We start from the raw sequence: 24,073 nt of genomic DNA, 5'->3' as shown, positions 1-24,073 counted from the left end.
AGAATAGGGGCGGGGGGTACCCAAAAAGGTATGGTGCCCCTCTGCTGGTAGGTAGGTAAAAGGGAGGGCACAACTAGCCCCCTGCCGGCCCACCCCTTGCTACTACTCATCAGGAATTTGGCTATTTAGTTTGTCGGTTGGCATACACTGATACCCCACTGGCCACTCACCAGTTGTTTGCACTCGCCTCACGTGACGTTTGTCTGAATCATAGTGGGTATTATTGACCTATCTAGCCTTGCCATTACAGGCCATAACCAGTGATGGTTGTCCTTTATGTGGTTGTGTTAATAGATGTATAATGGGCACTGCTGGTTGTGCCAGTCCATGATCTAAGGGAATGGCTATTTGTATATAGATGTCTGTACAAAGGAGAACGTAGCTGCTCCATTCACCAGGGAGCTTGTTGCATTTTCCTTTCTCTCCATCAGTATAGTAACATATGATGAGAGTCCGGGCATTCAGTACTATGTTGTTCCTATATCTGGCGGAGTAACTTCTGATTTGCTTTTTTCGGGCAGGAGAACAAGCTGTGCTGCGCGTGCGAATCAGCAATGTTGCTGCAGCGGTTGGGAAAGATGCTGCCCTGTATCTGTATCAGGATGAAGAATGGGTGAGGATGCACGGAAACATGGAGGAGTACAGCTGCCCCGAGAGACTGTCGCTGGCACAGATATCCAGTACGTGTATATAAATGTATACTGTAATGCTTACTCACTTGGGTGCTGGTTCAGGTATCACAGGAACCATTTAATTTTTAGAAGTCCAGCGGGTTTATTTTCAGTCTGCATAAATTGCTCCACAGAAAACCTAAAACCGATATAAAGGTTCAAACACAAGACATCAACAGTCCGTTCAGCTCTGGGATCGCCCTCTTAGGATAAGATAGTACTGTGACACAGGTGTCCAACTGGAGGTATAGCAACCTCCACACACACCCCATGTGTGAGACAAACTGTCTGTATTTTAACCCATGTACCGCACCCATGGGTGTGGGAATGTGAGCAGTCAGACCTGCCCATCTCTCCGGCTGCTCGTAATACGCGGCCCTGACGTGCTTTATGTGTACTAGAGCTTACATCATAGAGGATAACCACCTCTGCAATACATACCTCCCATCGACTACATGTCCAGCAGAGGCCCCTGTGAGTTATGGCCTGGCATGGGTTTTAACAGGGGAGGATCAGATTGATCTCCACAAACATAGCAGTTTTTCTTCTCGGTCATGATATGATCTGATCCCATTTTTGGCCATAAATAGCCAACATCCACAGTACCCGTGGTATGCTTGTGTAAATAGTGCTGGTAGGGCTGTCTCATGACACAGAGCACATGGGCGACATAGATGGGCTGCCACAGCTAACGATTGTATGTCCCTTTTTCTATTTGAACACAGTCATAGAAATGAATTAACTCCTAAACACGTGGTCTCCATAGAGTCAATACTGACCTATTAGGGCTGGAGTATCGTGTGGCTGCTGTCCTGCCTATTTAATAACTCCAGTTCTTGCCTTTTTGCCTTCATTTTTACTGTATTCACACAACAAATCTATCACCCTTTACCACGCTGCACTCAGTGTGGTCCTATACTGGTACATGCAGGGGCACAGCGTGTAAGATTTAGGGTTCGCTCACACCTGCTTATATAAAATTGTTCCGATCTTCATCCTGAAAAGTTGGCTGAGTGTCATGCAGGACATACATATACGAGTGTGCGATTATTTTATTTTTTTATAATATATATTCATACTATTATACTCTATGTAAATTGAAGTGAGTTTTCACAAATCATAAAGCAATCTTGTATACAGATGGATAGAATAGCTAGATATCCTGCAGATATATCATTTCACAATCCCCCTTCGTACTACACATTTGCCCCCTTTAGTACCATTCATGTCGTGTTTAGGTTTAACTTAAAAAAGAAATGGAAACAACAATCTGGGGCCCCCATATTTTATTAAACCATCAAGTATAAAGCAGATAGCTGTGTGTTGTTCTAAAACAGAGCTGACATTAAGCCCTGGTGTTAGTAATGGAGGGGGCCTGTCAGACACCCCAATTACTAATGCAGTAAGTAAAAAAAAAACAAACACAAATACTTTACTTTGAAAAACACAATTGTTTCCCTGTTTTACCAGTTTATCTGTAAAAAAAAAAAAAAACCCTGTCGGGTCCAACATAGTCCACAAAAGGAAATCCGAATAACATAATAAGAGAGAAATAAAAACAAGACACTGTCCCTCATTCACCAGTTTTAGAAAGCAAAGTTCCCAGGTCCGTCGTAGGCCTGTGCTTGCCATGACGTTCCCCGATTCCGCCGGTCAATGTTTATGAAGCATTGCTCTGATGCTCCATAGGCTTTGAGTAGCAGCCACTCCGGGCTTATGCTGCTCTCCACGAGACTCGGCGACTGTGAGGAGTCGTCAGTAATGGGATTTAGATCCGGACCCATTGCTGCCACTTCAGAACTCTCCAGCACTTTGTTTCCATCCATTTCTGGGGGCTTCTTGAATTACAGTATGTTTCAGATCATTGTCCTGGAAGACCCATGACCTAGGATGCAAACTCAGCCATGACTATATATCTTTTATATTAGTCTTTTTTCTTTTGCCATGTGTGCATAAAAATCAGACGGCATAGAGATGTTCCGTGTGCCATCTGTTTTCTTTTTTTCTTTTCTCTCGCATCCATAGATTTGCATTGGCGAGTATCGGCCGATACATGCAGCATGCTGCATTTTGGGGTTTTTATACTCCGCTTAAATACAGGAAAAAAATCGCAGGTTGGGTAAGGGCTGTATTGAGACATTATTAATATATATTGGGGATGCACAGCCTGCAATGCCGTACTGTGCTGCGGCCAACCTTCTGGTTAGGCTGACGTCACACTTACAAGTGACTCCCGCGAGTCTCGCATTCCCGCGTCACATCACCCGGCAGGGCCGCACACTCTCCTGACAGGAGCGAGTAAACTGCATGTATTTCTATGCAGCTGAGATGCTCCTGTCAGGAGAGCGTGCGGCCGTGCTGGGTGATGCAAGACTCACGCGAGGCAATCGCAAGGTTGACCCCAGCCTTACACGTATACTCCATGTCAAAAAGACAAGAGAAAGTGCTGTGTACGTTGAAGCAGGGCAGCATAAATACTAAGGGTACATCCTCATGATCAACATCCTCAACGTTTTGGACGCAACGTGTTTTCGCTGAATCCAGAACGCTGCGTGGTAGAGTACAAGCACAGTGGATGGGATTTCTTTAAAATAATAAAGTAATCTGATATGCGGGGCAGCTTTCCGAGCCACAGCTTGTAAATCTATGCTTGCAGAGGCGCAAGTATCCTGGGCGGGATTGATGGATGGCATGCTGCGATTGGCAACGTATGTCGGACGGTGTGCACCCATACAAGTCTATGGGTGCGTGCAAAACATCGGACTGCACTCAGATGTCAGCCAAGTGCAGTGTGATATACACCAAAATAGACAATGGAGAAATGAATCCCTCTGTCTCTCCTCACCTGTGCTCACAGCAGAGTTTGAGCTAAGTGTCATTAACATATCATATCCGATGTTCTTGTATGAGAGAATTATCAGATGCTATGCGCTAATGTAAGCATACCGTTACTCAAATCAGTTATTGTAAAAATGAATACAGATAACATAAAATAACTACTACAGCTAGTATTATGTATGACCTCCATGAGTTTTAAAGGGGTGGTCCAGGTTTAGGCTATAAGTGCACACTGTCAGGATTCTCTGGTGCTGGGAGCCATTGCTGACAACATAGAATAGTAAGATCTATTCTCTAAGTATCATCCTTTTATAGTCAACTGGGCTCAAATAGTAGTGATGGACGAATAGTAACTACAGTGGAACCTTGGTTAACGAGAACAATCCGTTCTGGGACTGTGCTTGTTAACCAAGCTACTTGTTCAGCAGAGCAAAATTTCCCATAGGAAATCATTGCAATGCAGACAATTCGTTCCACAACCTGTTAAATGTCCCATCCTGGTCCCCTATTGTGCCATTCCACACATGCACAAACACACACGTATTATTCTCACCTTACCTTCCGTTCCCTCGCCGGCTTCCTGGAACTTGTAATTCGCCCGTACAAGATGTGTATCTGGTAACCATCGCGACCAATGCCGGAGCTTCTGCTCCCAGTGGGCTGACGTCAAAGGCAGGAGCCGCTTGCCTCTGATTGGCCAGCGCGCTGCCTTTGAGTAGCAGCTGACAGGGGAAGTTCCTCCCTCGTGGCGATGGTTACCGGATACACATCCTGTAGTGGCAAACTACAAGAACCATGAGGCCGGCGATAGAACGGAAGGTAAGGTGAGCATATGTCTACCTTCCGTTCCATCGCCGGCCTCATGGTTCTTGTAGTTCGCCGCTACAGGATGTGTATCCGGTAACCATCGCGACGAGAGTGGACCTTCCCCTGTCAGCCGCTACTCAAAGGCAGCGCGCTGGCCAATCAGAGGCAAGCGGCTACTGCCTTTGACGTCAGCGCGCTGGGAGCGGAAGGTCCGGCATCGGTCGCGATGGTTACCCGATACGCATCTCGTACGGACGAACTACAAGTTCCAGGAAGCTGGCGAGGGAACGGAAGGTAAGGTGAGCATAATATGTGTGCGTGCGTGTTTGTTTGTGCGTGCTTGTGTGTGTTTGCAGGTTAGAGCGCTGTGGATGTACGGAACCAGAAGTGTGTGCGGTGAGTATTTTGCTCATACAGCAAAGCTTTCTCGTAAACCGAGTTACAAATTTACAGCAAGCTTTGCTCGTTCAACAAAATACTCGCTAACTAGGTTACTCGTTAAGCGAGGTTCCACTGTATTCATGTTCCTATTATTTGTATTATACGAATCTCAAAGTTTACTATTCCAGTATTCAGCACAAATAATGAACCTAATGAAAGTCTATGGGGAACCTGAGCATTTTTCTTGTGGTGACGAACACTGTAATAATACTCAGTATTCGGTAAGCATTACCCGAGCATAAATAGTCACTATTCGCCCATCACTATCAGTTAGACTTCCCTGTGGCTGAATTCTTAATTAGAATGGTGTAGCCTAAACTCTAGTTTTTGCTCTTTTCTGCGCCATCTCCGCACCTTAGTTTACTTGCCTTTTTTTAAATTGGGTTTTTAACACTGAGGTTTTTTTTGTCTGTTTTCTGTTTTAAGCTTTAAATAAAGCTGTTTTGGTTTTGAAACTTCCTAGTATTGACATCATTAGGTGCGAATTACATGCCTTATTGATTTGTTTCTGCCTCGTAAATGTACAAAAAACGCATGTGTGTCTTTTACCTACGGATTTTCCCGCTTTCATTGGAAGTTTATGGGGAAAATTCGTACAGAAGACTTTTATTGAGGTGAAACATTGGTTTGTTGAATTTGATAGGAAAACTACTGTTTTGGGTGTGCAAAATATAATATAGTGGGTTTTTTTTAGTCCTGGTATCCTTTTTAAAACGTTGATTCTAAAAGGAAACTAAAGTTTAGGGTGTACTTATTTATGCTGAGCATGGCATACGGAGATGTTTTCCTTCTGTAAAATGTGCAGGTTACAGAAGTCAATGACATATGCCATGCAGTGACATCCATACTGGAAGCCTATGGCATATGCCATGCAGCGACATCCATACTGGAAGCCTATGGCATATGCCATGCAGTGACATCCATACTGGAAGGCTATGGCATGCCATGCAGTGACATCCATACTGGAAGCCTATGGCATATGCCATGCAGTGACATCCATACTGGAAGGCTATGGCATGCCATGCAGTGACATCCATACTGGAAGGCTATGGCATATGCCATGCAGTGACATCCATACTGGAAGGCTATGGCATGCCATGCAGTGACATCCATACTGGAAGCCTATGGCATATGCCATGCAGTGACATCCATACTGGAAGGCTATGGCATATGCCATGCAGTGACATCCATACTGGAAGGCTATGGCATGCCATGCAGTGACATCCATACTGGAAGCCTATGGCATATGCCATGCAGTGACATCCATACTGGAAGGCTATGGCATATGCCATGCAGTGACATCCATACTGGAAGGCTATGGCATGCCATGCAGTGACATCCATACTGGAAGGCTATGGCATGCCATGTAGTGACATCCATACTGGAAGGCTATGGCATATATGCCATGCAGTGACATCCATACTGGAAGGCTATGACATATGCCATGTAGTGACATCCATACTGGAAGGCTATGACATATGCCATGTAGTGACATCCATATTGGCAGGCTATGGCATATATGCCATGCAGTGACATCCATACTGGAAGGCTATGGCATGCCATGCAGTGACATCCATACTGGAAGCCTATGGCATATGCCATGCAGTGACATCCATACTGGAAGGCTATGGCATATGCCATGCAGTGACATCCATACTGGAAGGCTATGGCATGCCATGCAGTGACATCCATACTGGAAGGCTATGGCATGCCATGTAGTGACATCCATACTGGAAGGCTATGGCATATATGCCATGCAGTGACATCCATACTGGAAGGCTATGACATATGCCATGTAGTGACATCCATACTGGAAGGCTATGACATATGCCATGTAGTGACATCCATATTGGCAGGCTATGGCATATATGCCATGCAGTGACATCCATACTGGAAGCCTATGGCATATGCCATGCAGCGACATCCATACTGGAAGGCTGTGACATATGCCATGCAGTGACATCCATACTGGAAGCCTATGGCATATGCCATGCAGTGACATCCATACTGGAAGGCTATGGCATGCCATGCAGTGACATCCATACTGGAAGGCTATGGCATATATGCCATGCAGTGACATCCATACTGGAAGGCTATGGCATGCCATGCAGTGACATCCATACTGGAAGGCTATGGCATATATGCCATGCAGTGACATCCATACTGGAAGGCTATGGCATATGCCATGCAGTGACATCCATACTGGAAGGCTATGGCATGCCATGCAGTGACATCCATACTGGAAGGCTATGGCATATATGCCATGCAGTGACATCCATACTGGAAGGCTATGGCATGCCATGCAGTGACATCCATACTGGAAGGCTATGGCATATGCCATGCAGCGACATCCATATTGGAAGGCTATGACATATGCCATGCAGCAACATCCATACTGGAAGGCTGTGACATATGCCATGTAGTGACATCCATACTGGAAGGCTATGGCATATGCCATGCAGTGACATCCATACTGGAAGGCTATGACATATGCCATGTAGTGACATCCATACTGGAAGGCTGTGGCATATGCCATGTAGTGACATCCATACTGGAAGGCTATGACATATGCCATGCAGTGACCACCATACTGGAAGGCTATGGCTCTTGTCATTTTTACTGTATATAATGGTGCAGCTGCCATATGGTGAATGTACAGCAAATACAGCATGAGATTAGCCATATCTCATCACTTCAGTGACTATTTGTACAAAATGCACAAACACTGGAACACTAATTGTTGTATTTCTTTTCAATCCCTGTGTGATAACACTGAATATTTGGTAATCTCCCACCTCTCCGATCTCCAGACGGAAGCCACATAATGAAGAACACATTAACCACATCTTCTATTTTACTTTCCTTTCTTTTTTTTCAGTTCCTTTGAATCAAACTGAGTATAACTACACTCTGCCGCAGATTGTGTCCCCTGTAGCGTGGTACGCCGTATATGTGGACAAGTACACCTGTCTGATGAGCTATGAGGACCCGCGGACAGATGAGATCACGTTTCAAGTCACATTATTGAATCCTGATTCAGCGGGGAATCCGTTTGATCACTTTGGAGCAGATGAGTCCGGTAAGGGCCGATGTACTTTATCGGACATTTTATTTATAAGTTGTCATTTCCATGTAAATGTGAACAGTCTGTAACTTTATACACATTATACAAGGATACACATTAAAGAAATGGAAGGCCAGGGCTACACTTCATAGCCTAGCTTCACATGTCCAGGAATCATCCTTTAAAGCGGATCCAGTTGCACAAACACAACTTTCTTCCCCATTATAAAAAAAAAATGATTTTTGCAGGATCCTTTTTTGTTTAACAAGGTAGTCTATAGATAACGGATCCATTAACTGATTGCTACCATTCTTATCTTTCATTTGAAACTGATCCAGTAAGAAAAAAACGGATCCTCTACAAATGCAAGAAAAACAGATGACTCAATAGGAATCGGTTAATGGATTTCCATAGACTCCAAGGTTAAAAAAAAAAAAATGAATACTGCAATAATCAATTTTTTTTCAAAATAGTTATGTCTGCACAACTTTTTTTGCCAATGGAAGGTTTTGATCCGTTGTAATGGATGATTACTGGACATGTGAACTCTGCCTTAGGTCACGTGGACACATTGAATATATGGTGAATTTTTTATCTCATTATTTGTAGCCAAAACCAGGAGTGGGTGATAAGTACAGAAGTGGTGACGTGATTCTATTATACTTTTCCGTTGAATGCTCCACTTTTGGTTTTGGCTACAAATACTGAGATATAAAACTCACCAAATTCTCAATGCGTGCACGTGGCCTTAGGCATCATTCAGACATCAGTATTTGGTCAATATTTTTGCATCAATGTTTGTATGCCAAAGCTAGGAGTGGACCTTACAGAGAGAAAAAAGATTATTAAGAGATTGACACCTGTTCTGTGGTGTTCAGTATTTATGTGTGAATGAGGCCTCATAGAGCTAGTGATTTTTGTTAACGGTTTAGCTACAGCTGCAGTCCAACGTAGTACGTTGAGCTGTATGTAATTGGATGGACTGCAGCTGTCAATAGTTAAAATCAATCAGTCGCTTGGCAGAACGTCCGGTTGGGCTGAACCGTTCGGTTGGATCAGTGTGATGTAAGGCTGGAGTCGCACTTGCTTAGACTCGTGCAAGGATCGCATCATAATCGCCTGGACTGGCCACGGCTCTACTGACAGGAGCATGTCAGCTGCATAGAAATACATGAAGCTGACATGCTCCTGTCAGGAGAGCTGCCGGCTGGGGCGGGAGGTGCGATGCGACCCTCGCACGAGTCTAAGCAAGTGTGACTCCAGGATAATAAATATATAAGGTTCTACCTTCTGTGATTGCAAGGACCTCTCGGATTTTGCGGTGTAGCTCAGGCCTTAGGCGGGCTTTGCACGTTGCGACATCGCAAGCCGATGCTGCGATGTCGCACGCGATAGTCCCCGCCCCCGTCGCAGGTACGATATCGTGTGATAGCTGGCGTAGCGAAAATTATCACTACGCCAGCTTCACACGCACTCACCCGCCCTGCGACCGTCGCTCTGGCCGTCGCCCCGCCTCCTTCCTAAGGGGGTGGGTCGTGCGGCGTCATAGCGACGTCACACAGCAGGTGACCAATAGCGGCGGAGGGGCGGAGTTGAGCAGGATGTAAACATCCTGCCCACCTCCTTCCTTCCGCATATCCTACGGAAGCAGCGGTGACGCCGGTAGGAGATGTTCCTCGCTCCTGCGACTTCACACACAGCGATGTGTGCTGCCGCAGGAACGAGGAACCACATCGGACCGTCGCATCAGCGTAATTATGGATTACGCCGACGCTGCACCGATGATACGATTACGACGATTTTGCATTCGTAAATCGTATCATCTAGGCTTTACACACTACGATGTCGCATGCGATGCCAGATGTGCGTCACTTTCAATTTGACCCCACCGACATCGCACCTGCGATGTCGTAGTGTGCAAAGCCGCCCTTAGGCTATGTGCACAATCAATGGTTTTGGTACAGGGTTTTCTTGAAGTGTTCTTTGCGAACAGTACATAGTTTGGAGATGTTAAGAAAAAACCATACTTGTTATCCCTGTGTCCATAAAAGTCCGATCTGTCAGAATATAAACATTTTTATCCGTACGTTACGCTCAAAAAAGAAAGAGTCCAAATACAGGACCCACATACAAAATGTAATAAAAGAGATCAAATCATCGTATATTCACCCTCTACAAAGCTCCAGTGACCGAAAAGTAAAAAAGTTTCGGCTCTCAGAATATGGCAACATGCCAAATTTTTTTATTGTTTTTAATCGTCAGGTAATTTTTACCACATATTGAATCCTGTAAAAACAAAAATTCAAAGCAATGGTGGAATTGGGCGGCGGTGGAATTCACCATTTCACCTCACTTGGAAGGTTTTTCCTGTTATTCAGTACACTACACGGTACAGATAATGGTGTCACTCACTTAGTTAATAGACAAATAAAAAAGTTCAGCTCTTGGAGGAAGGGCAGTGAGAAATGAGAATACACAACTTAACATAAATCTTCATAGTGATTACTTGTGACTATTCTCTTTGCCCTTCTCACCCCACAGTCGCCTCTTTCTTCTTTTTCTCCTCTTCCAGGTTTACATGAGTTCTTTTTCCTCCTTGTCCTTGTATATTTTGTGGCTGCTTGTATATACATCCAGGCGCTATATCAGACCATTAAGAAGGGTGGGCCGATGCATACGGTCCTGAAAGTGCTATCGAATGCTCTGTTACTGCAAGTCGTGTCTGCCCTGGCAAACTACCTGCATTTCTCATGGTAAATATCATAGGTCTTTTTATTATTATTATTATTATTATTGATTTGCTGTTGCAATTTTACTTTTTAACTCCAATGTCTCTTCTTTTCAGGTATGCCAAGGATGGTAAAGGGGCTCCTTTTATCGGCAGTTTGGCAGAATGTGAGTACCCATCACTTGGGTTGTTCTTCCGTTCCACGTAGCTTTACATCCAAGTATTATTTATAATATGGTGTCTATATATAGTGCGTGATCTACATATCCAAGGAAGAACATAGGTAGTGTAGCTTCACAATAAAACAAATCTTCCTTTCTCGCCTTTTCATTGGGGGACACAGACAGTGGGTTATATGTTGTCTCCAGGGGAGGCTTGATACTAGGTTTAAAAAAGAGTTGGCTCCTCCTCCCACAGCATATAACCCCAGCTAGGCGGGAACTAGCTCAGTTCTTTTTAGTGTCAGCAGGGAGGCTGACACGTCTGGCCTGAGCCCCAGGCCAGCTCATGTTTTTTGTTTATTTATTTCTTTTTCTTTGTGATTTTATTCTAATTTTTACTATGGGGAAATACCAGGGTGTGCTCACCCTCGTTACCCCCGCTTACGGGCAGAGGAAACCTGGCGTGCAAAAGCCGTCAGTCTTCCCTCGCGCCCAAGTGGTCGGGTCTGCATACCCCTCCAGGCTCCCTGGAAGCACCTCACAGAGGTAGCTCCAGAGGGCTAAGCAGAGCCGAGCACCTGCTAGCCTTGAGCCGAAGATGCGTCCCCGAGATCTCTGCATCCCAGGACCGACACGTCTTCAGACGGAGCAAGAGCAGGTAGGGAGACGACGTGTACCCGTCCCCTGCATCCAACTGCCGCCTGAGGAGGCGCCGGTGGGGCGATGCAGGCCGTGTTCCCGGGGAAGCATCATAAATTTAGCTCCCGGCTTCGGCCTGCATTCTTAGCAACGCCCCCTCCACTGCTCCAGAAGCCGCTCCCTCTAGTGGGCCGTCTCTCCCCTCCATGCTGCCAGAGAACACTGGACGCCATTACATGTGGGGAGCAGACACGGGTGAGATCGCCTTCTTGGCTCTGCAACTCTGCAGCACTGTATACCGCTCTGTTCAGCGGTATATCGCTGTCTTTTTTAGCGGTGTGTGCCTGCTGGCTGGTGGTGTATATCAGCTTTTAGCGGTAAATACTGACTGTGCCTGCAGGTATATACCGACTTGTTGGCAGTGTATGCCACTTTACTATTTGTATATACCAGCTCTGTATAGCAGTCCCTTTCTAATACTGCTAGTAGCTCCTCACCCACAGTAGTGTAATACTGCTAGATGCTCACAGTACTAATCGTACGTTTGTTGCTGACATGCGTACAAACCGCAAGGGTGATAAATAGAGATGAGCGAACCGGTCGCGGTTCGGCTCGAGGTCGGTTCGCCGAACGGACGTCCCGTTCGAGTTCAGCTCGTCGAACGTTCGACGAACCGAGCTCGAACTGCATAGGAAACAATGGCAGGCAATCACAAACACATAAAAACACCTAGAAAACACCCTCAAAGGTGTCCAAAAGGTGACAAACAACTCACAACACAACACAAACACATGGGAAAGTGACAAGGACATATACTCATGCGAAAACAAAAGAGCTGGACAAGGAAAAAGAGGAGGACACACAGATATAGGCATGGCACGCCCTTCTAAAATCATGTAAAACACCGCAAGGTGACTCCAAGCGGAGTCTCCCTTTTTTTTCCAAAAATTGGGCCCCACACACACACCCACCCATTCAGTGGCAGCACTTGTGCCCTAGTTGTACACTTCACAGCTAGATTTGCATCAAGCACATTCAAAAATACGCTATTCTTAACCGTCCCCAGGATGACACCGGGGTTGGTAGCAAAGTCTTTCCTGATCCCAGCTCTGTTCATCTTGGATCATTTTTAAAAAACACAGCAAGCAAGGGTTACTCCAAGCGGAGTCTCCCTTTTTTCCAAAAATTGGGCCCCACACAGACACCTTATCAGTGGCAACACTTGTGCCCCAGTTGCAAACAGGATGTTTTGATTTGCATCAAGCACATTCCAAATCCACAAGCATTTACTCTCCCCAGGATGACACAGGGGTAGTAAATTCCTTCTGGATCCATGACTTGTTCATTTTGATGAACGTTAGTCTGTCCACATTGTCACTGGACAGACGCGTGCGCTTATCTGTCAGCACACACCCAGCAGCACTGAAGACACGTTCAGAGACAACGCTGGCAGCTGGACACGACAAAATCTCCAAGGCGTAACTGGATAGCTCTGGCCATTTTTCTAGATTTGAAGCCCAAAAGGAGCAAGGCTCCATTTGCAAAGTCATGGCATCGATGTTCATTTGGAGATACTCCTGTATCATCCTCTCCAGCCGTTGACTATGTGTCAGACTTGTCTCTGGTGGCCTTGCAAAGGAGGGTCTAAAAAAATTATGAAACGATTCCATAAAATTGCTGTTACCAGCACCAGATACGGTCCTACTGGTACGGGTAGACTGAAGATGACGAGACCGTCCCATGTTTGTCAAGTTACAACTGGGAGAATCACTCCCTGCACCTGCACGGTTGTTTGGTGGAAAAGCCGAGCTAAGATCGAGTAACAGCTTCTGCTGATACTCCTGCATACGTGCGTCCCTTTCTATGGCTGGAATTATGTCACAAAATTTGGACTTGTATCGGGGATCTAATAGTGTGGCAAGCCAGTAGTCATCATCACTTCTAATTTTGACAATACGAGGGTCATGTTGGAGGTAGTGCAACAAGAAGGCACTCATGTGTCTTGCGCAGCCATGCGGACCAAGTCCACGCTGTGTTTGTGGCATAGAGGTGCTAACCGTTCTTTCTTCCTCTGACATCTCCCCCCAACCTCTTTCAACAGAAATTTGACCAAGGTCTCCCTCATCTGCTGAGTCTTCCATGTCTATGGACAGTTCGTCCTCCATTTCTTCATGTTCTCCTGCACCTTCCTCAACATTTAGCCTGCTACTATGCGCCCTTGTTGATCCCTGTCCCCCATGGTCCCATGCCTGCTGCGTTGGTGATGATGAACGTCTGGACCTTGGTGATGTTGTTGTCCCTTGCGCATATGAATCCTCCTGTCGTTCCTCCCCTTCCTGTTGTCCCACCCCCTGACTCCGAATAGTGTTTAGCGTGTGCTCCAGCATGTAAATGACTGGAATTGTCATGCTGATAATGGCATTGTCAGCGCTAAACATATTCGTCGCCATGTCGAGACTGTGCAGAAGGGTGCATAGGTCCTGGATCTGAGACCACTCCATCAGGGTGATCTGCCCCACCTCTGCATCTCGTTGGCCCAGGCTATACGTCATGACGTATTGCACCAGGGCTCGGCGGTGCTGCCACAGTCGCTGTAACATGTGGAGAGTTGAATTCCAGCGTGTCGCCACATCGCATTTCAGGCGATGAACCGGCAGGCCGAAAGACTTCTGGAGCGATGCAAGTCGCTCAGCTGCGGCGCTTGAACGGCGGAAGTGAGCAGACAGTTTTCGTGCCGTGTTCAGAAGGCCATCTAGGCCGGGATAGTGTGTTAAAAATTGCTGGACGACAAGGTTCAACACGTGAGCCATACAAGGTACGTGTGTCACCTTGCCCAGGCGAAGGGCCGCACCCAGGTTTGCAGCATTGTCGCACACGGCCTTACCAGGCTTCAGGTTGAGTGGAGACAACCATTTATTAAACTCGGACCGCAGAGCTGACCACAACTCCTCAGCTGTGTGACTCTTATTCCCAAGACATGTCAAGCTAAAGACCGCCTGATGCCGTTGCGCTCTGCTGCCAGCATAGTAATGAGGGGTGCGTGATTCCTTCTGCGCAGTGAGAACGCTGGTGGCCTAACCAGGCAGGCTTGGGGCAGAGGTGGAGGACCCAGATGAGGTGGAGGAGGCAGAAGCAGTGGCGGAACTTGGACAGACAGAGGATTGACACACAAGTCGTGGGGACGGCAAGACTTGTGCAGCAGACCCTTCACCATCTATCACCATAGTTACCCAGTGCCCAGTCAGCGACATGTAACGTCCATATGCATGCTTACTGGTCCAAGTATCGGTGGTGAAATGCACCCGTTGACACACAGAGTTTCTCCAGGAAGCGGTGATGTTGTGTGCGACATGCTGGTGTAGCGCGGGCACACTTTTCTTAGAGAAGTAGTGGTGACTGGGCATCTGGTACTGGGGCACAGCGACAGACATAAGGTCTCTAAAATCCTGTGTGTCCACTAGGTGGAAAGGCAGCATTTCGGTAGCCAAGAGCTTACAGAGGGATAGAATCAACTTCTTAGCTTTGTCATGGGTCGCAGGAAGTGGCCTTTTATTTGACCACATCTGAGGGACAGAGATCTGGCTGCTGTGTGTAGACGGTGTTGAGTAGGGTGTCCCTGGAAAAATGCAGGTTTGTGAGGAAAGTGCAGGCGGAGACATGATGTTGCCTTCATCCAACGTTGGTGCTATCGATGTCTGAGAGAGCTGTACACACTCACTTGTTTCCCCTTCCAAACCAACTGACGACCTACCAAGCAAACTGCCTGTTGCGGTTACAGTGGTGGAAGTTGTGCGTGGAAAAACAGGTGTGACAGCTGTCCCCACAGTCCCAGAAGATGAAGAGCGCGCGGATGCACTGGAAGGGGCAGGCGGTGGATGGTTCGCTCCGCTAGGCCGCATTGCAGCACGGTGAGCTTCCCACCGGGACATATGATATTTATTCATGTGACGATTCATGGAAGAAGTTGTCAAACTGCTGAGGTTTTGACCTCTACTAAGAGAACCATGACAAATTTTACAGATCACATAATTTGGGCGATCTTTTGCTATGTCAAAAAAGGACCAGGCTAGGCAAGGCTTAGAGGGCATGCGACCTGTTGATCCACCCCGACTAGTGCTCAGAGGCAGAGTGGTGGCTGAGGATGCAGTTGTAGACGTGCTACCAGTACTCCGACTCTGTCCAGGAAGGCGCAAGGTAACTTCGTCATCAGTTGCATCCTCCTCCATCACCTCTGTTGACCTCCTCGAGTGCCTGACTGGGTTGACAGTAGGTGGGATCTAGAACTTCATCAATTGTTGTGTTTGCACTCCCCTCCCCCTCAGACCGAGCCTCTTCTTGCCCTGACCGAATATTTAAGTTGTCATCCCAATCGGGTATCTGAGTCTCATCTTCATCAGTATGTTCTTCATTGTCTATAACCACAGCTGTTACAGTTTGTGACAAAGGGTCAACATTATGCTCAGAAACTTGGTCCTCACGGCCTGAATCAGAGTCACAAAGGTTCTGGGCATCACTGCAGACCATTTCCTGTTCTGTACTCACTGTAGCTTGGGAGCAGACCTCTGATTCCCAGGCTATAGTGTGACTGAACAGCTCTGCAGACTCAGCCATCTCAGTTCCACCATACTGTGCAGGGCTGATGGAGACTTCAGAGCTGGGAGAAAGCAAGTTTGATTGGGATGACAACTCAGAGGACTGGTGTTTTTTGGATGCGGTACTTGAAGTGGCTGAGAGGGCACTTGTTGGACCACTTGAGATCCATTCAAGCATTTTCCTTTTTTGCCCATCATCTACCTTTGTTCCTGTTGTTCGTGTCCGTAAAAAAGGGAGCACATCGGATTGTCCACGGTAAGTAGTAGACATCTTACTTTTGCTGGTAGATGGTCTATCTTCAGCAGATGATAATGGAGCTTTGCCACCTTCCCCACGGACAAACCCTTTTTTTTCCTTTTCCACCACGCCTCTTCCCCTTTCCACCAGCATCTGTCATTTTGCCACTCATGTTGATTGCGACAAGATTGTGCACTGAAAATGTGGTAGTAAAAATTGAGAGGTGGTGTAGATTGCAGCGGTGGTCTAGCTTTATTAACAGCAGAATAATAAAGAATAAATATCCCTGACAATGCAACTACGGCCCTTAAACTGGCAGCATAAATTGCTAGTTTAATGGCTTAGTAACTATCAGTTGGAGTGTGCAATGCAGGCAGACGTGCTACAAATATCTGTGCACTACTGGGACTATACAGAAGTCCAACAGCCACGTTTAGGATGCCACTAGGTACACTCAGTGTTTGCTAGTATAATGGCTTAGTTATAATGAATTGGAGTGTGCAGAGGACAGGAGGGTACAGTGCCAGGGTTGTGGGGCTCTGGGTAGAGGAAAGGAAGCCTGCCTTTCTATTCCCTCCTAATGGGGAAATGCAGCGAGGAAATCCCTGACCTTAGCTACACAGACGCTGTCTCTGTTTTCAGGACCTGTCACCTATGGCTCTGGCCCTGCCGGTACGAGCCCTTAAAAGGACTGATAGAAAGTGCTCTCCCTAAGCTGTCCAGCGCTGTGTATGGAGCGCATACAGCAGTATCGGCGATAGGACAAAGGACGGAGCTGCGCCAGTGATGTCTGACACCAAGGACGCAGAAGAGATAATGGCGTCCGGACGGGCAGATACTCGTTTTTATAATGCAGGGACATGTGACATGGACATCCTATCACACATGCCGTTGCTTCTCTGGCTAAAAGTCCACTTAGCTGTGTGTGTGTCTGGGATTGGCTGACATAATGGCCCTCCCCACTACACGCGCGCGCATAGGGAAGGAAGACCAGGAAAAAAAAAAAAATGGCGATCGCCATTATACAAACAGCAGTGATCTGAAGGCGCTGTTCCCGCACACTATACACTGAAATTTCATAATAGTGTAAGTCACAGAGTGACTTACACTATTACAGCGGAAAGCCAGCTAGGAATTAGCTGTTTTTTTGCTGCTAGAACCGTTCTCGAACGTTTCTAGAACTATCGAGCTTTTGCAAAAAGCTCAAGTTCTAGTTCGATCTAGAACAGGCCCCAAAATCACTCGAGCCTAGAACTGGAGAACCTCGAACCGCGAACCGCGCTCAACTCTAGTGATAAAGCTTCCCAGGCATCCTCTATGGACCTGTACTATGCTTGTACCACCTGTGGAAGCTCGTTTCCCAATGGTTGAAGCTATCCACTATGCCGGGGCTGCATACCCCTACTACAGTGTCACAACAGACGTTGCCGGACCAGGGGGTCGTGCAGTCTGTGGGTTCGGGCCCGGCCACCATTCAGGCAGCACCCCAGTCTGATGAGGCTATCCCTGCATGGGCTCTTCTGACGTCTAAAAGGTTAATGACCTGGGCGCTCAGATATCCCAGCCCTCCACAGGCTCCCGCAGCCTCCCCCCGGCTCAGCTCCCTCAGAGGAGCCCGCCTTCGTCTGGTGTATCATCCCCAGTATGTAAAAAGGCTGTCTCCAAAAGGCGCCATTGCGACCGCTCCGCCTCGTCTGACTCACACGATGGTCAGTCTGACTCAGGCTCCGTGACCTTTAGTAGTCACGATTCCCGAGACTCTGACTCTGATTCAGATGTCCCTTCTGAGTCTAGGCATATGGAAGACACTTTAATAATGGCTGTCAATCACTCTCTGTCGATTTCTGATCAGCCCTCGGACCCGACTTCTCAGTCGGCAATCAAACGAGCCAAAAAGCCTCCTAAGTCCTTTGCCTAGGATCCGATTTTTCATCAAATCATATCTAAACGGTGGGATCACCCTGATAGGAGGTTTATTAAAAAATCCTCCTCTTCATTCGCTTATCCCTTTCCTCCGGAAATGGTTAAGCCCTGGTCGGTACCCCCCGTTGTGGATCCGCCAGTATCCAGACTGGCTAAACACACAGTTATGTCTGTTTCAGACAACGCGTCTCTCAAGGACTCGTCCGACCGCGCAGTTGAGGCTGCGGTCAAATCTATTTTCCAGGCTTCGGACTCCTGTCTGCGCCCTCTGTTTGCCATGACATGGGTGGCAAGAGCTATGAGCGTGTGGAGTAGGAACCTGCGCAAGTTGCTTCGCCCTTGCAATATTCCTCCAGAGGCTCTTGAGATTCTTGATTTGTTCTCTCTAGCCTCTAATTATTTTCTTCACGGCTCCCTGGATGCAGCTAACTGGTCAGCCCTAACGGCAGCAAATGCTGTCTTCGCCCGCAGGGTTCTGTGGCTAAAAATATGGAATGCGGACAGTGCCTCCACGAAGTCCCTGTCCACACTTCCCTTCCAGGGTCTTCGTCTGTTTGGTGAATCCCTGGACAAACTCATATCTGAGGCGACGGGTGGTAAAAGTACCATTCTACCACAAAAGCGGCCTGTAGCCAGAAATTTCAAAAAATCTTCTTGGCGCAGGAAGTCCTTTCGGCCTGCCCCCCAAAAACCATCAGCCCAAGGACCGTCCCAACGCTCAGATCGAGGATCCGGTACCTCAAGGGGCTCTTCTTGGCGCTCCCACTCCAAGCAACCTAAACCCAAAGGACCTCGCTCTGTACAGGCCCCCTCAGCATGGCGCCAGGTATCCCTCAGATCCGACTCCTGTGGGAGGGCGGCTTCTGCTTTTTCGGGATATCTGGCTAGACCACACTCGCGATGCTTGGGTTCGGGAAATCGTCACCTCAAGTTACAAGATCGATTTCCATTCCCTGCCGGCCAACAGGTTTCTGCATTCTCGTCTTCCAAAGTCCAAAACGCAAAGCCAGGCCTTATTTCAGGCCATAGCCTCTTTACAGAAAGCAAACATTATCATTCCAGTGCCCCTGGAACAGCGCGGCAAAGGTTTCTATTCAAACCTTTTTGTCGTTCCCAAAAAAGATGGCTCTGTCCGCCCTATCTTGGACCTCAAACGGCTGAACAAATTCGTACGGGTTCGAACTTTCCGAATGGAATCATTGAGAGCAGTACTAGCCGCCATGGAACCTGGAGAATTCCTAGCTTCCATAGACGTTCAAGATGCTTATTTACACATTCCCATATGTGTCTCTCATCAATGGTTCCTTCGCTTTGCCATAGGACACCGTCATTTCCAATTCAGGGCCCTCCCCTTTGGGCTGGCCACTGCGCCTCGGGTCTTCACAAAGGTCATGGCGGCCGTCATGTCCATTTTACACCCCAGAGGCATCCTGGTCGTTCCCTATTTGGACGACCTTCTTGTCAAAGGGAGCTCTCTTCACGTTTGCTCAGAAAGCGTGCAGATTTGCCTAGACACGCTGTCAAGGCTAGGGTGGCTGATCAACTTCAACAAGTCATCCCTCATTCCTCATCAGCCCATCACCTTTTTAGGTATACTGATAGACACGGCTCAGTCCCAGGTTTTTCTTCCAGAGGACAAGAGGTCTTCCCTGATCCGGGCCGCCCAATCCCTCCACTCTCGCCGTCACACATCCCTTCGGAATGGAAAGAGAGTGTTAGGCAAGATGGTGGCGGTCATAGAAGCCGTGTCCTTTGCCCAATTCCATCTGCGCCCTCTACAACTGGATCTTCTATTCTCCAGGGACAAGAATACAGCTTCCCTGGACCGGACAGTCCGCCTATCTCGGTCTCCGCTCAGCTCCCTCGTCTGGTGGACTCAAGCCTCATCCCTATCTCAAGGGAAGTCCTTCCGCCCGGTCCACTGGCAGGTAGTCACGACGGATGCCAGCCTGATAGGCTGGGGGCGGTGTTTCTCCACCACACTGTTCAGGGACGCTGGTCTCCTCCCGAGCGCTCCCTGCACATCAATGTTCTGGAGATCAGAGCCATAATTTTTGGCCCTTCAGAATTTTCAACCCTTACTATTGGGCCTCCCTGTTCGGATCCAGTCAGACAATGCCACGGCCGTTGCTTACACCAACCGTCAGGGATGAACTCGCAGCAAGGCAGCGATGAAGGAAGTATCCAAGATTCTTCTTTGGGCAGAGAAGCACATCCCCATTATTTCAGCTGTCCATATCCCAGGGGTAGACAACTGGGCCGCAGACTTTCTCAGCAGGCAAGGTCTAGCAGCACTGGAATGGTCCCTCCACGACGAAGTGTTCCATCAGATCACTCTTCGTTGGGGACTCCCGGATGTGGACCTCATGGCGTCTCGAATGAATGCCAAAATACGTCCCTTCATATCTCGGTCGAGAGACCCGCTAGCGCTCGGCTCCGACGCCCTAGTCTTTCCATGGTCGCAGTTTCGCCTGCCCTACATCTTCCCTCCGTTTCCTCTCATTCCGAGAGCAATCAAGCAAATCAAAGCGGAGGGAATCCCGGTGATCCTCGTGGCCCCGGACTGGCCCAGGAGAGCCTGGTATCCAGAGCTCCTCCAACTTCTCAGGACACTCCCTGGCGTCTTCCCGACCGCCCGGATCTTCTGTCGCAAGGTCCAATATTCCACCAGAATACAGCACAGCTGAATTTTGAATCCCTGATTCTAGCCAAATCGGGTCTTTCTTCCAGGGTAGTTCATACCATGCTTAATGCTCGGAGGCCTTCCTCCGCCAGCATTTACTACAGGACCTGGAAGACCTATCTTTCCTGGTGTGATCGTCAAAATCGGTCGCCCCTTACCTTTTCAATCCCTAATGTTCTTGCTTTTCTGCAAGACGGTCTGGACTCTGGTCGGACATTGTGTTGCCGTCATTCTGCCCGGCCCCGGTCCACTCCTTTTGAGAAAGCCCTTCACACTCTCGATCTTGTCAGGGCTCTGCGGATCTACATCTCCAGAACAGTGCCGTTGCGCAAGTCCGATGCCCCCTTCGTCCTCCCAGTAGGACACAAAAAGGGCAACCCGGCGTCTAAATCCACGATTTCTCGATGGATCAGGACTGCCATCTGTGAGGCATACAAAGCACGAGGTGCCGTTCCCCCCTCAATCTGTGCGGGCCCTCAGGCTTCGGCGGCCCAACTTTGCAAGGTTGCTACCTGGTCTAGTGTGCACACGTTCACAAAATTCTACAGAGTGCATACGCATGCATCTGCGGATGCAGCTCTTGGAAGACAAGTCCTTCAGGCGGCATTGGCCCATTTATAAGTGGCCACTGCTCGGTTCTTGACAGTGTTTTGATATGTGTTCACTGCAGTTGCAGTTGTTAGTCAGCTCTTAGTCTGATATTATACACTGTTAATAGTTCAGTTCCCACCCAGGGACTGCTTTGGGACGTCCCTCTGTCTGTGTCCCCCAATGAAAAGGTGAGAAAGGAAAGGACATTTTTGTGTACTCACCGTAAAATGTCTTTCTTGGAGCCTTTCATTGGGGGACACAGCTCCCGCCCTTGTGGTTTTGGTTATCCTTTTCCTACTGCTTTTACACCAAACTGAGCTAGTTCCCGCCTAGCTGGGGTTATATGCTGTGGGAGGAGGAGCTAACTCTTTTTTTTTTTAAACCTAGTGTCAAGCCTCCCCTGGAGACAAACATATAACCCACTGTCTGTGTCCCCCAATGAAAGGCTCCAAGAAAGACATTTTACGGTGACTACACATAAATGTCCTTTTTTGTATTAGGTGGGCATACCAACTGGTGACTGAATAAAATAAGAACATCTAGGCGTTTCTGGGGCTAAGAGCACTCTTAATCTTGCTAAGCACCAGAAACGCCTAGATGTTCTTATTTTATGCCCACCTAGTAAAAGTTCTTCCTTTTGATTTGTTGCATACAGGCGGATCTGCTCTCCGTGCTCCGGATCACAGCACTTATACCCAGCTGATGATCCTTTTCAGTTATCCACATACATAGACTCATTGTTGGAACTTACAACCAATATATTCACATAATATAAGATGAATACACCCAGTATTAGGTTGTGTCTTTAATATGATATTATTTAGTATGTCAGCTATTTTTTTTTTTTTTTTTTTTTTTTTTACAAATTACTTCTCAAATGGTTCCAAATTGTAAATACATTTTTTTATCATGCATTCTTTCCATATTAATGCAATTAGTCAAATATCAATACTTCACCAGCCCTATAAATAGTGTAATGCACTATACAGCTATCTTCGCACACTAATTATTTGGTTGCAGAAATTTCTGCACCAAATCTGCATTTCTTGGGAGAAAATACACACGGTTGTGTTGCATTTTTTTTCCATGTGTTTTCTACACATTCTGAGGTAGAAAAACGCTGAAAGAATTGACATGCTGCAGATTTATTTGTTCACCAAATCTGCAAGGGGGAAAAAAAAAGTAAAAAAAGTAACGTGCACAAATCTTTAGGATTCTCATTGACATTGCTTGCATAAGGATTTGCATGCAGTTATGTACAAAACTGCACTAAAAAACACATGAAAAACGCAAAAATAAAAAAAAAAACAGTGTGCAGAAAGGCAGGGCATAGGTGACTTATTGATATGTGTGTATAATATAGTGTACATTATTTTATGTTCCTTCTTGATCACCCTTGCATGTTAATGTCAAGGTTGAAGGGGAAGCTGTTAGTCGATGCTCCCCAAACCACAGACAGCATGAATCTGAACCTGGCTGTGTTATTGTAGCCAGGTAAGTACTTTTATGAAATGAATGCCCTGGTGTTTCAGAGAAAATATAGTTTGAAAATCTGTTTTGGAACCATAGGAAGAGATGGGATGAGTGCAATGTAATCTCCGTATAGGTTCCCCCCGTAGAGAATTGACAGGTCTCTGCCTATCTACACACATGGGTGAGACCTGTCAGTCAGCTGGAGCTTGGCAGGGAGGAGCCTGCAATGAACCACATTGGACTAGTCTAGTCTCTCCCTATGGTCCTTAGATGGGGGACATTTTCTCTTACACACCACAACATTTCATGGAAAGATATACCAGTCTGCAATTGAACAAAACGGCATTGCACATGTTACTCATTGTCTTCCATTTGTGTTCCAGTATGCGACATAGCCTCAGAGGTGCAGATGTTGTATTTGCTCCTCAGCCTGTGTATGGGATGGACTCTCAGCAGAATGAAGAAATCACAAGGAAGACCTCTTCAGTGGGATTCCACGCCAACCTCCACAGGCATTGCTGTGATTGCTGTGATTGCTCAGGTCTGGGGGTTTGTTGTTTAGTTCTCCTGCGTGTGTCATATATATATATATATATATATATATATATATATATATATATATATATATATATATATATATATATATATATATATATATATATATATGATATCTATCTATCGTATTTTTCGCTTTATAAGACGCACCCCCAAATTTGGTGAAGGAAAAGAGAAATTTTTTTTTTAATGTTAAATGGGGTCCATCTTATAATGCCAGTGTCCGTCTAACAAATCATATAAGGTATAGGCCCCTCATAGCCCCCCATCCTAAAATTAGCCCCCCCCTTAATCTGGATATAGCCCCCTTATATTGAATATAGCCCCCTTGTGATGGCACACGTTCCCCTGTGCTGCCCATGGCCCCTATAGATCGCACAAGTCCCCCTGTGTTAGATATACCCCCCATGGTGCTGCCCATGGCCCCTATAGATCGCACAAGCCCCCTGTGTTAGATATCTTCCCCAGGCTGCTGCCCATAGTAAAACAAAACACTCTTTCCTTACCTCCTACAGCGCTGAGCTCCCTCCGTGCTTCTGTTCTTCCACTTCCTGGTTCTCAGTGCGGTCATGTGATCGGCACAGCAGAGTGAGATCTCTGCGTGCATAATCACAGTGGAAGCAGGGACACCGGGGAGAAACGCTGGAGGGGGTAAGTAAAGCTTTTTTT

General features: G+C 47.0%; 1 protein-coding gene across 1 annotated transcript in view; it reads left to right on the top strand.

Moving 5' to 3' along the window:
* The window catches only part of GPR180 (G protein-coupled receptor 180), a 38,906-nt gene that overhangs the window by 6,854 nt on the left and 7,979 nt on the right, over positions 1-24,073 (top strand). Inside the window, exons 2-6 of the mRNA XM_075336757.1 lie at positions 522-680; positions 7,636-7,836; positions 10,394-10,574; positions 10,667-10,716; positions 23,233-23,390. Of these exons, the coding sequence (XP_075192872.1) occupies positions 522-680; positions 7,636-7,836; positions 10,394-10,574; positions 10,667-10,716; positions 23,233-23,390 (749 nt within the window). The remainder of the gene's footprint in view (positions 1-521; positions 681-7,635; positions 7,837-10,393; positions 10,575-10,666; positions 10,717-23,232; positions 23,391-24,073) is intronic.

The sequence above is a fragment of the Anomaloglossus baeobatrachus genome, chromosome 2 (assembly GCF_048569485.1).
Source record: "Anomaloglossus baeobatrachus isolate aAnoBae1 chromosome 2, aAnoBae1.hap1, whole genome shotgun sequence".
NCBI classification, from domain to species: domain Eukaryota; kingdom Metazoa; phylum Chordata; class Amphibia; order Anura; family Aromobatidae; genus Anomaloglossus; species Anomaloglossus baeobatrachus.
This window is presented reverse-complemented; position numbering and strand designations above follow the sequence as displayed.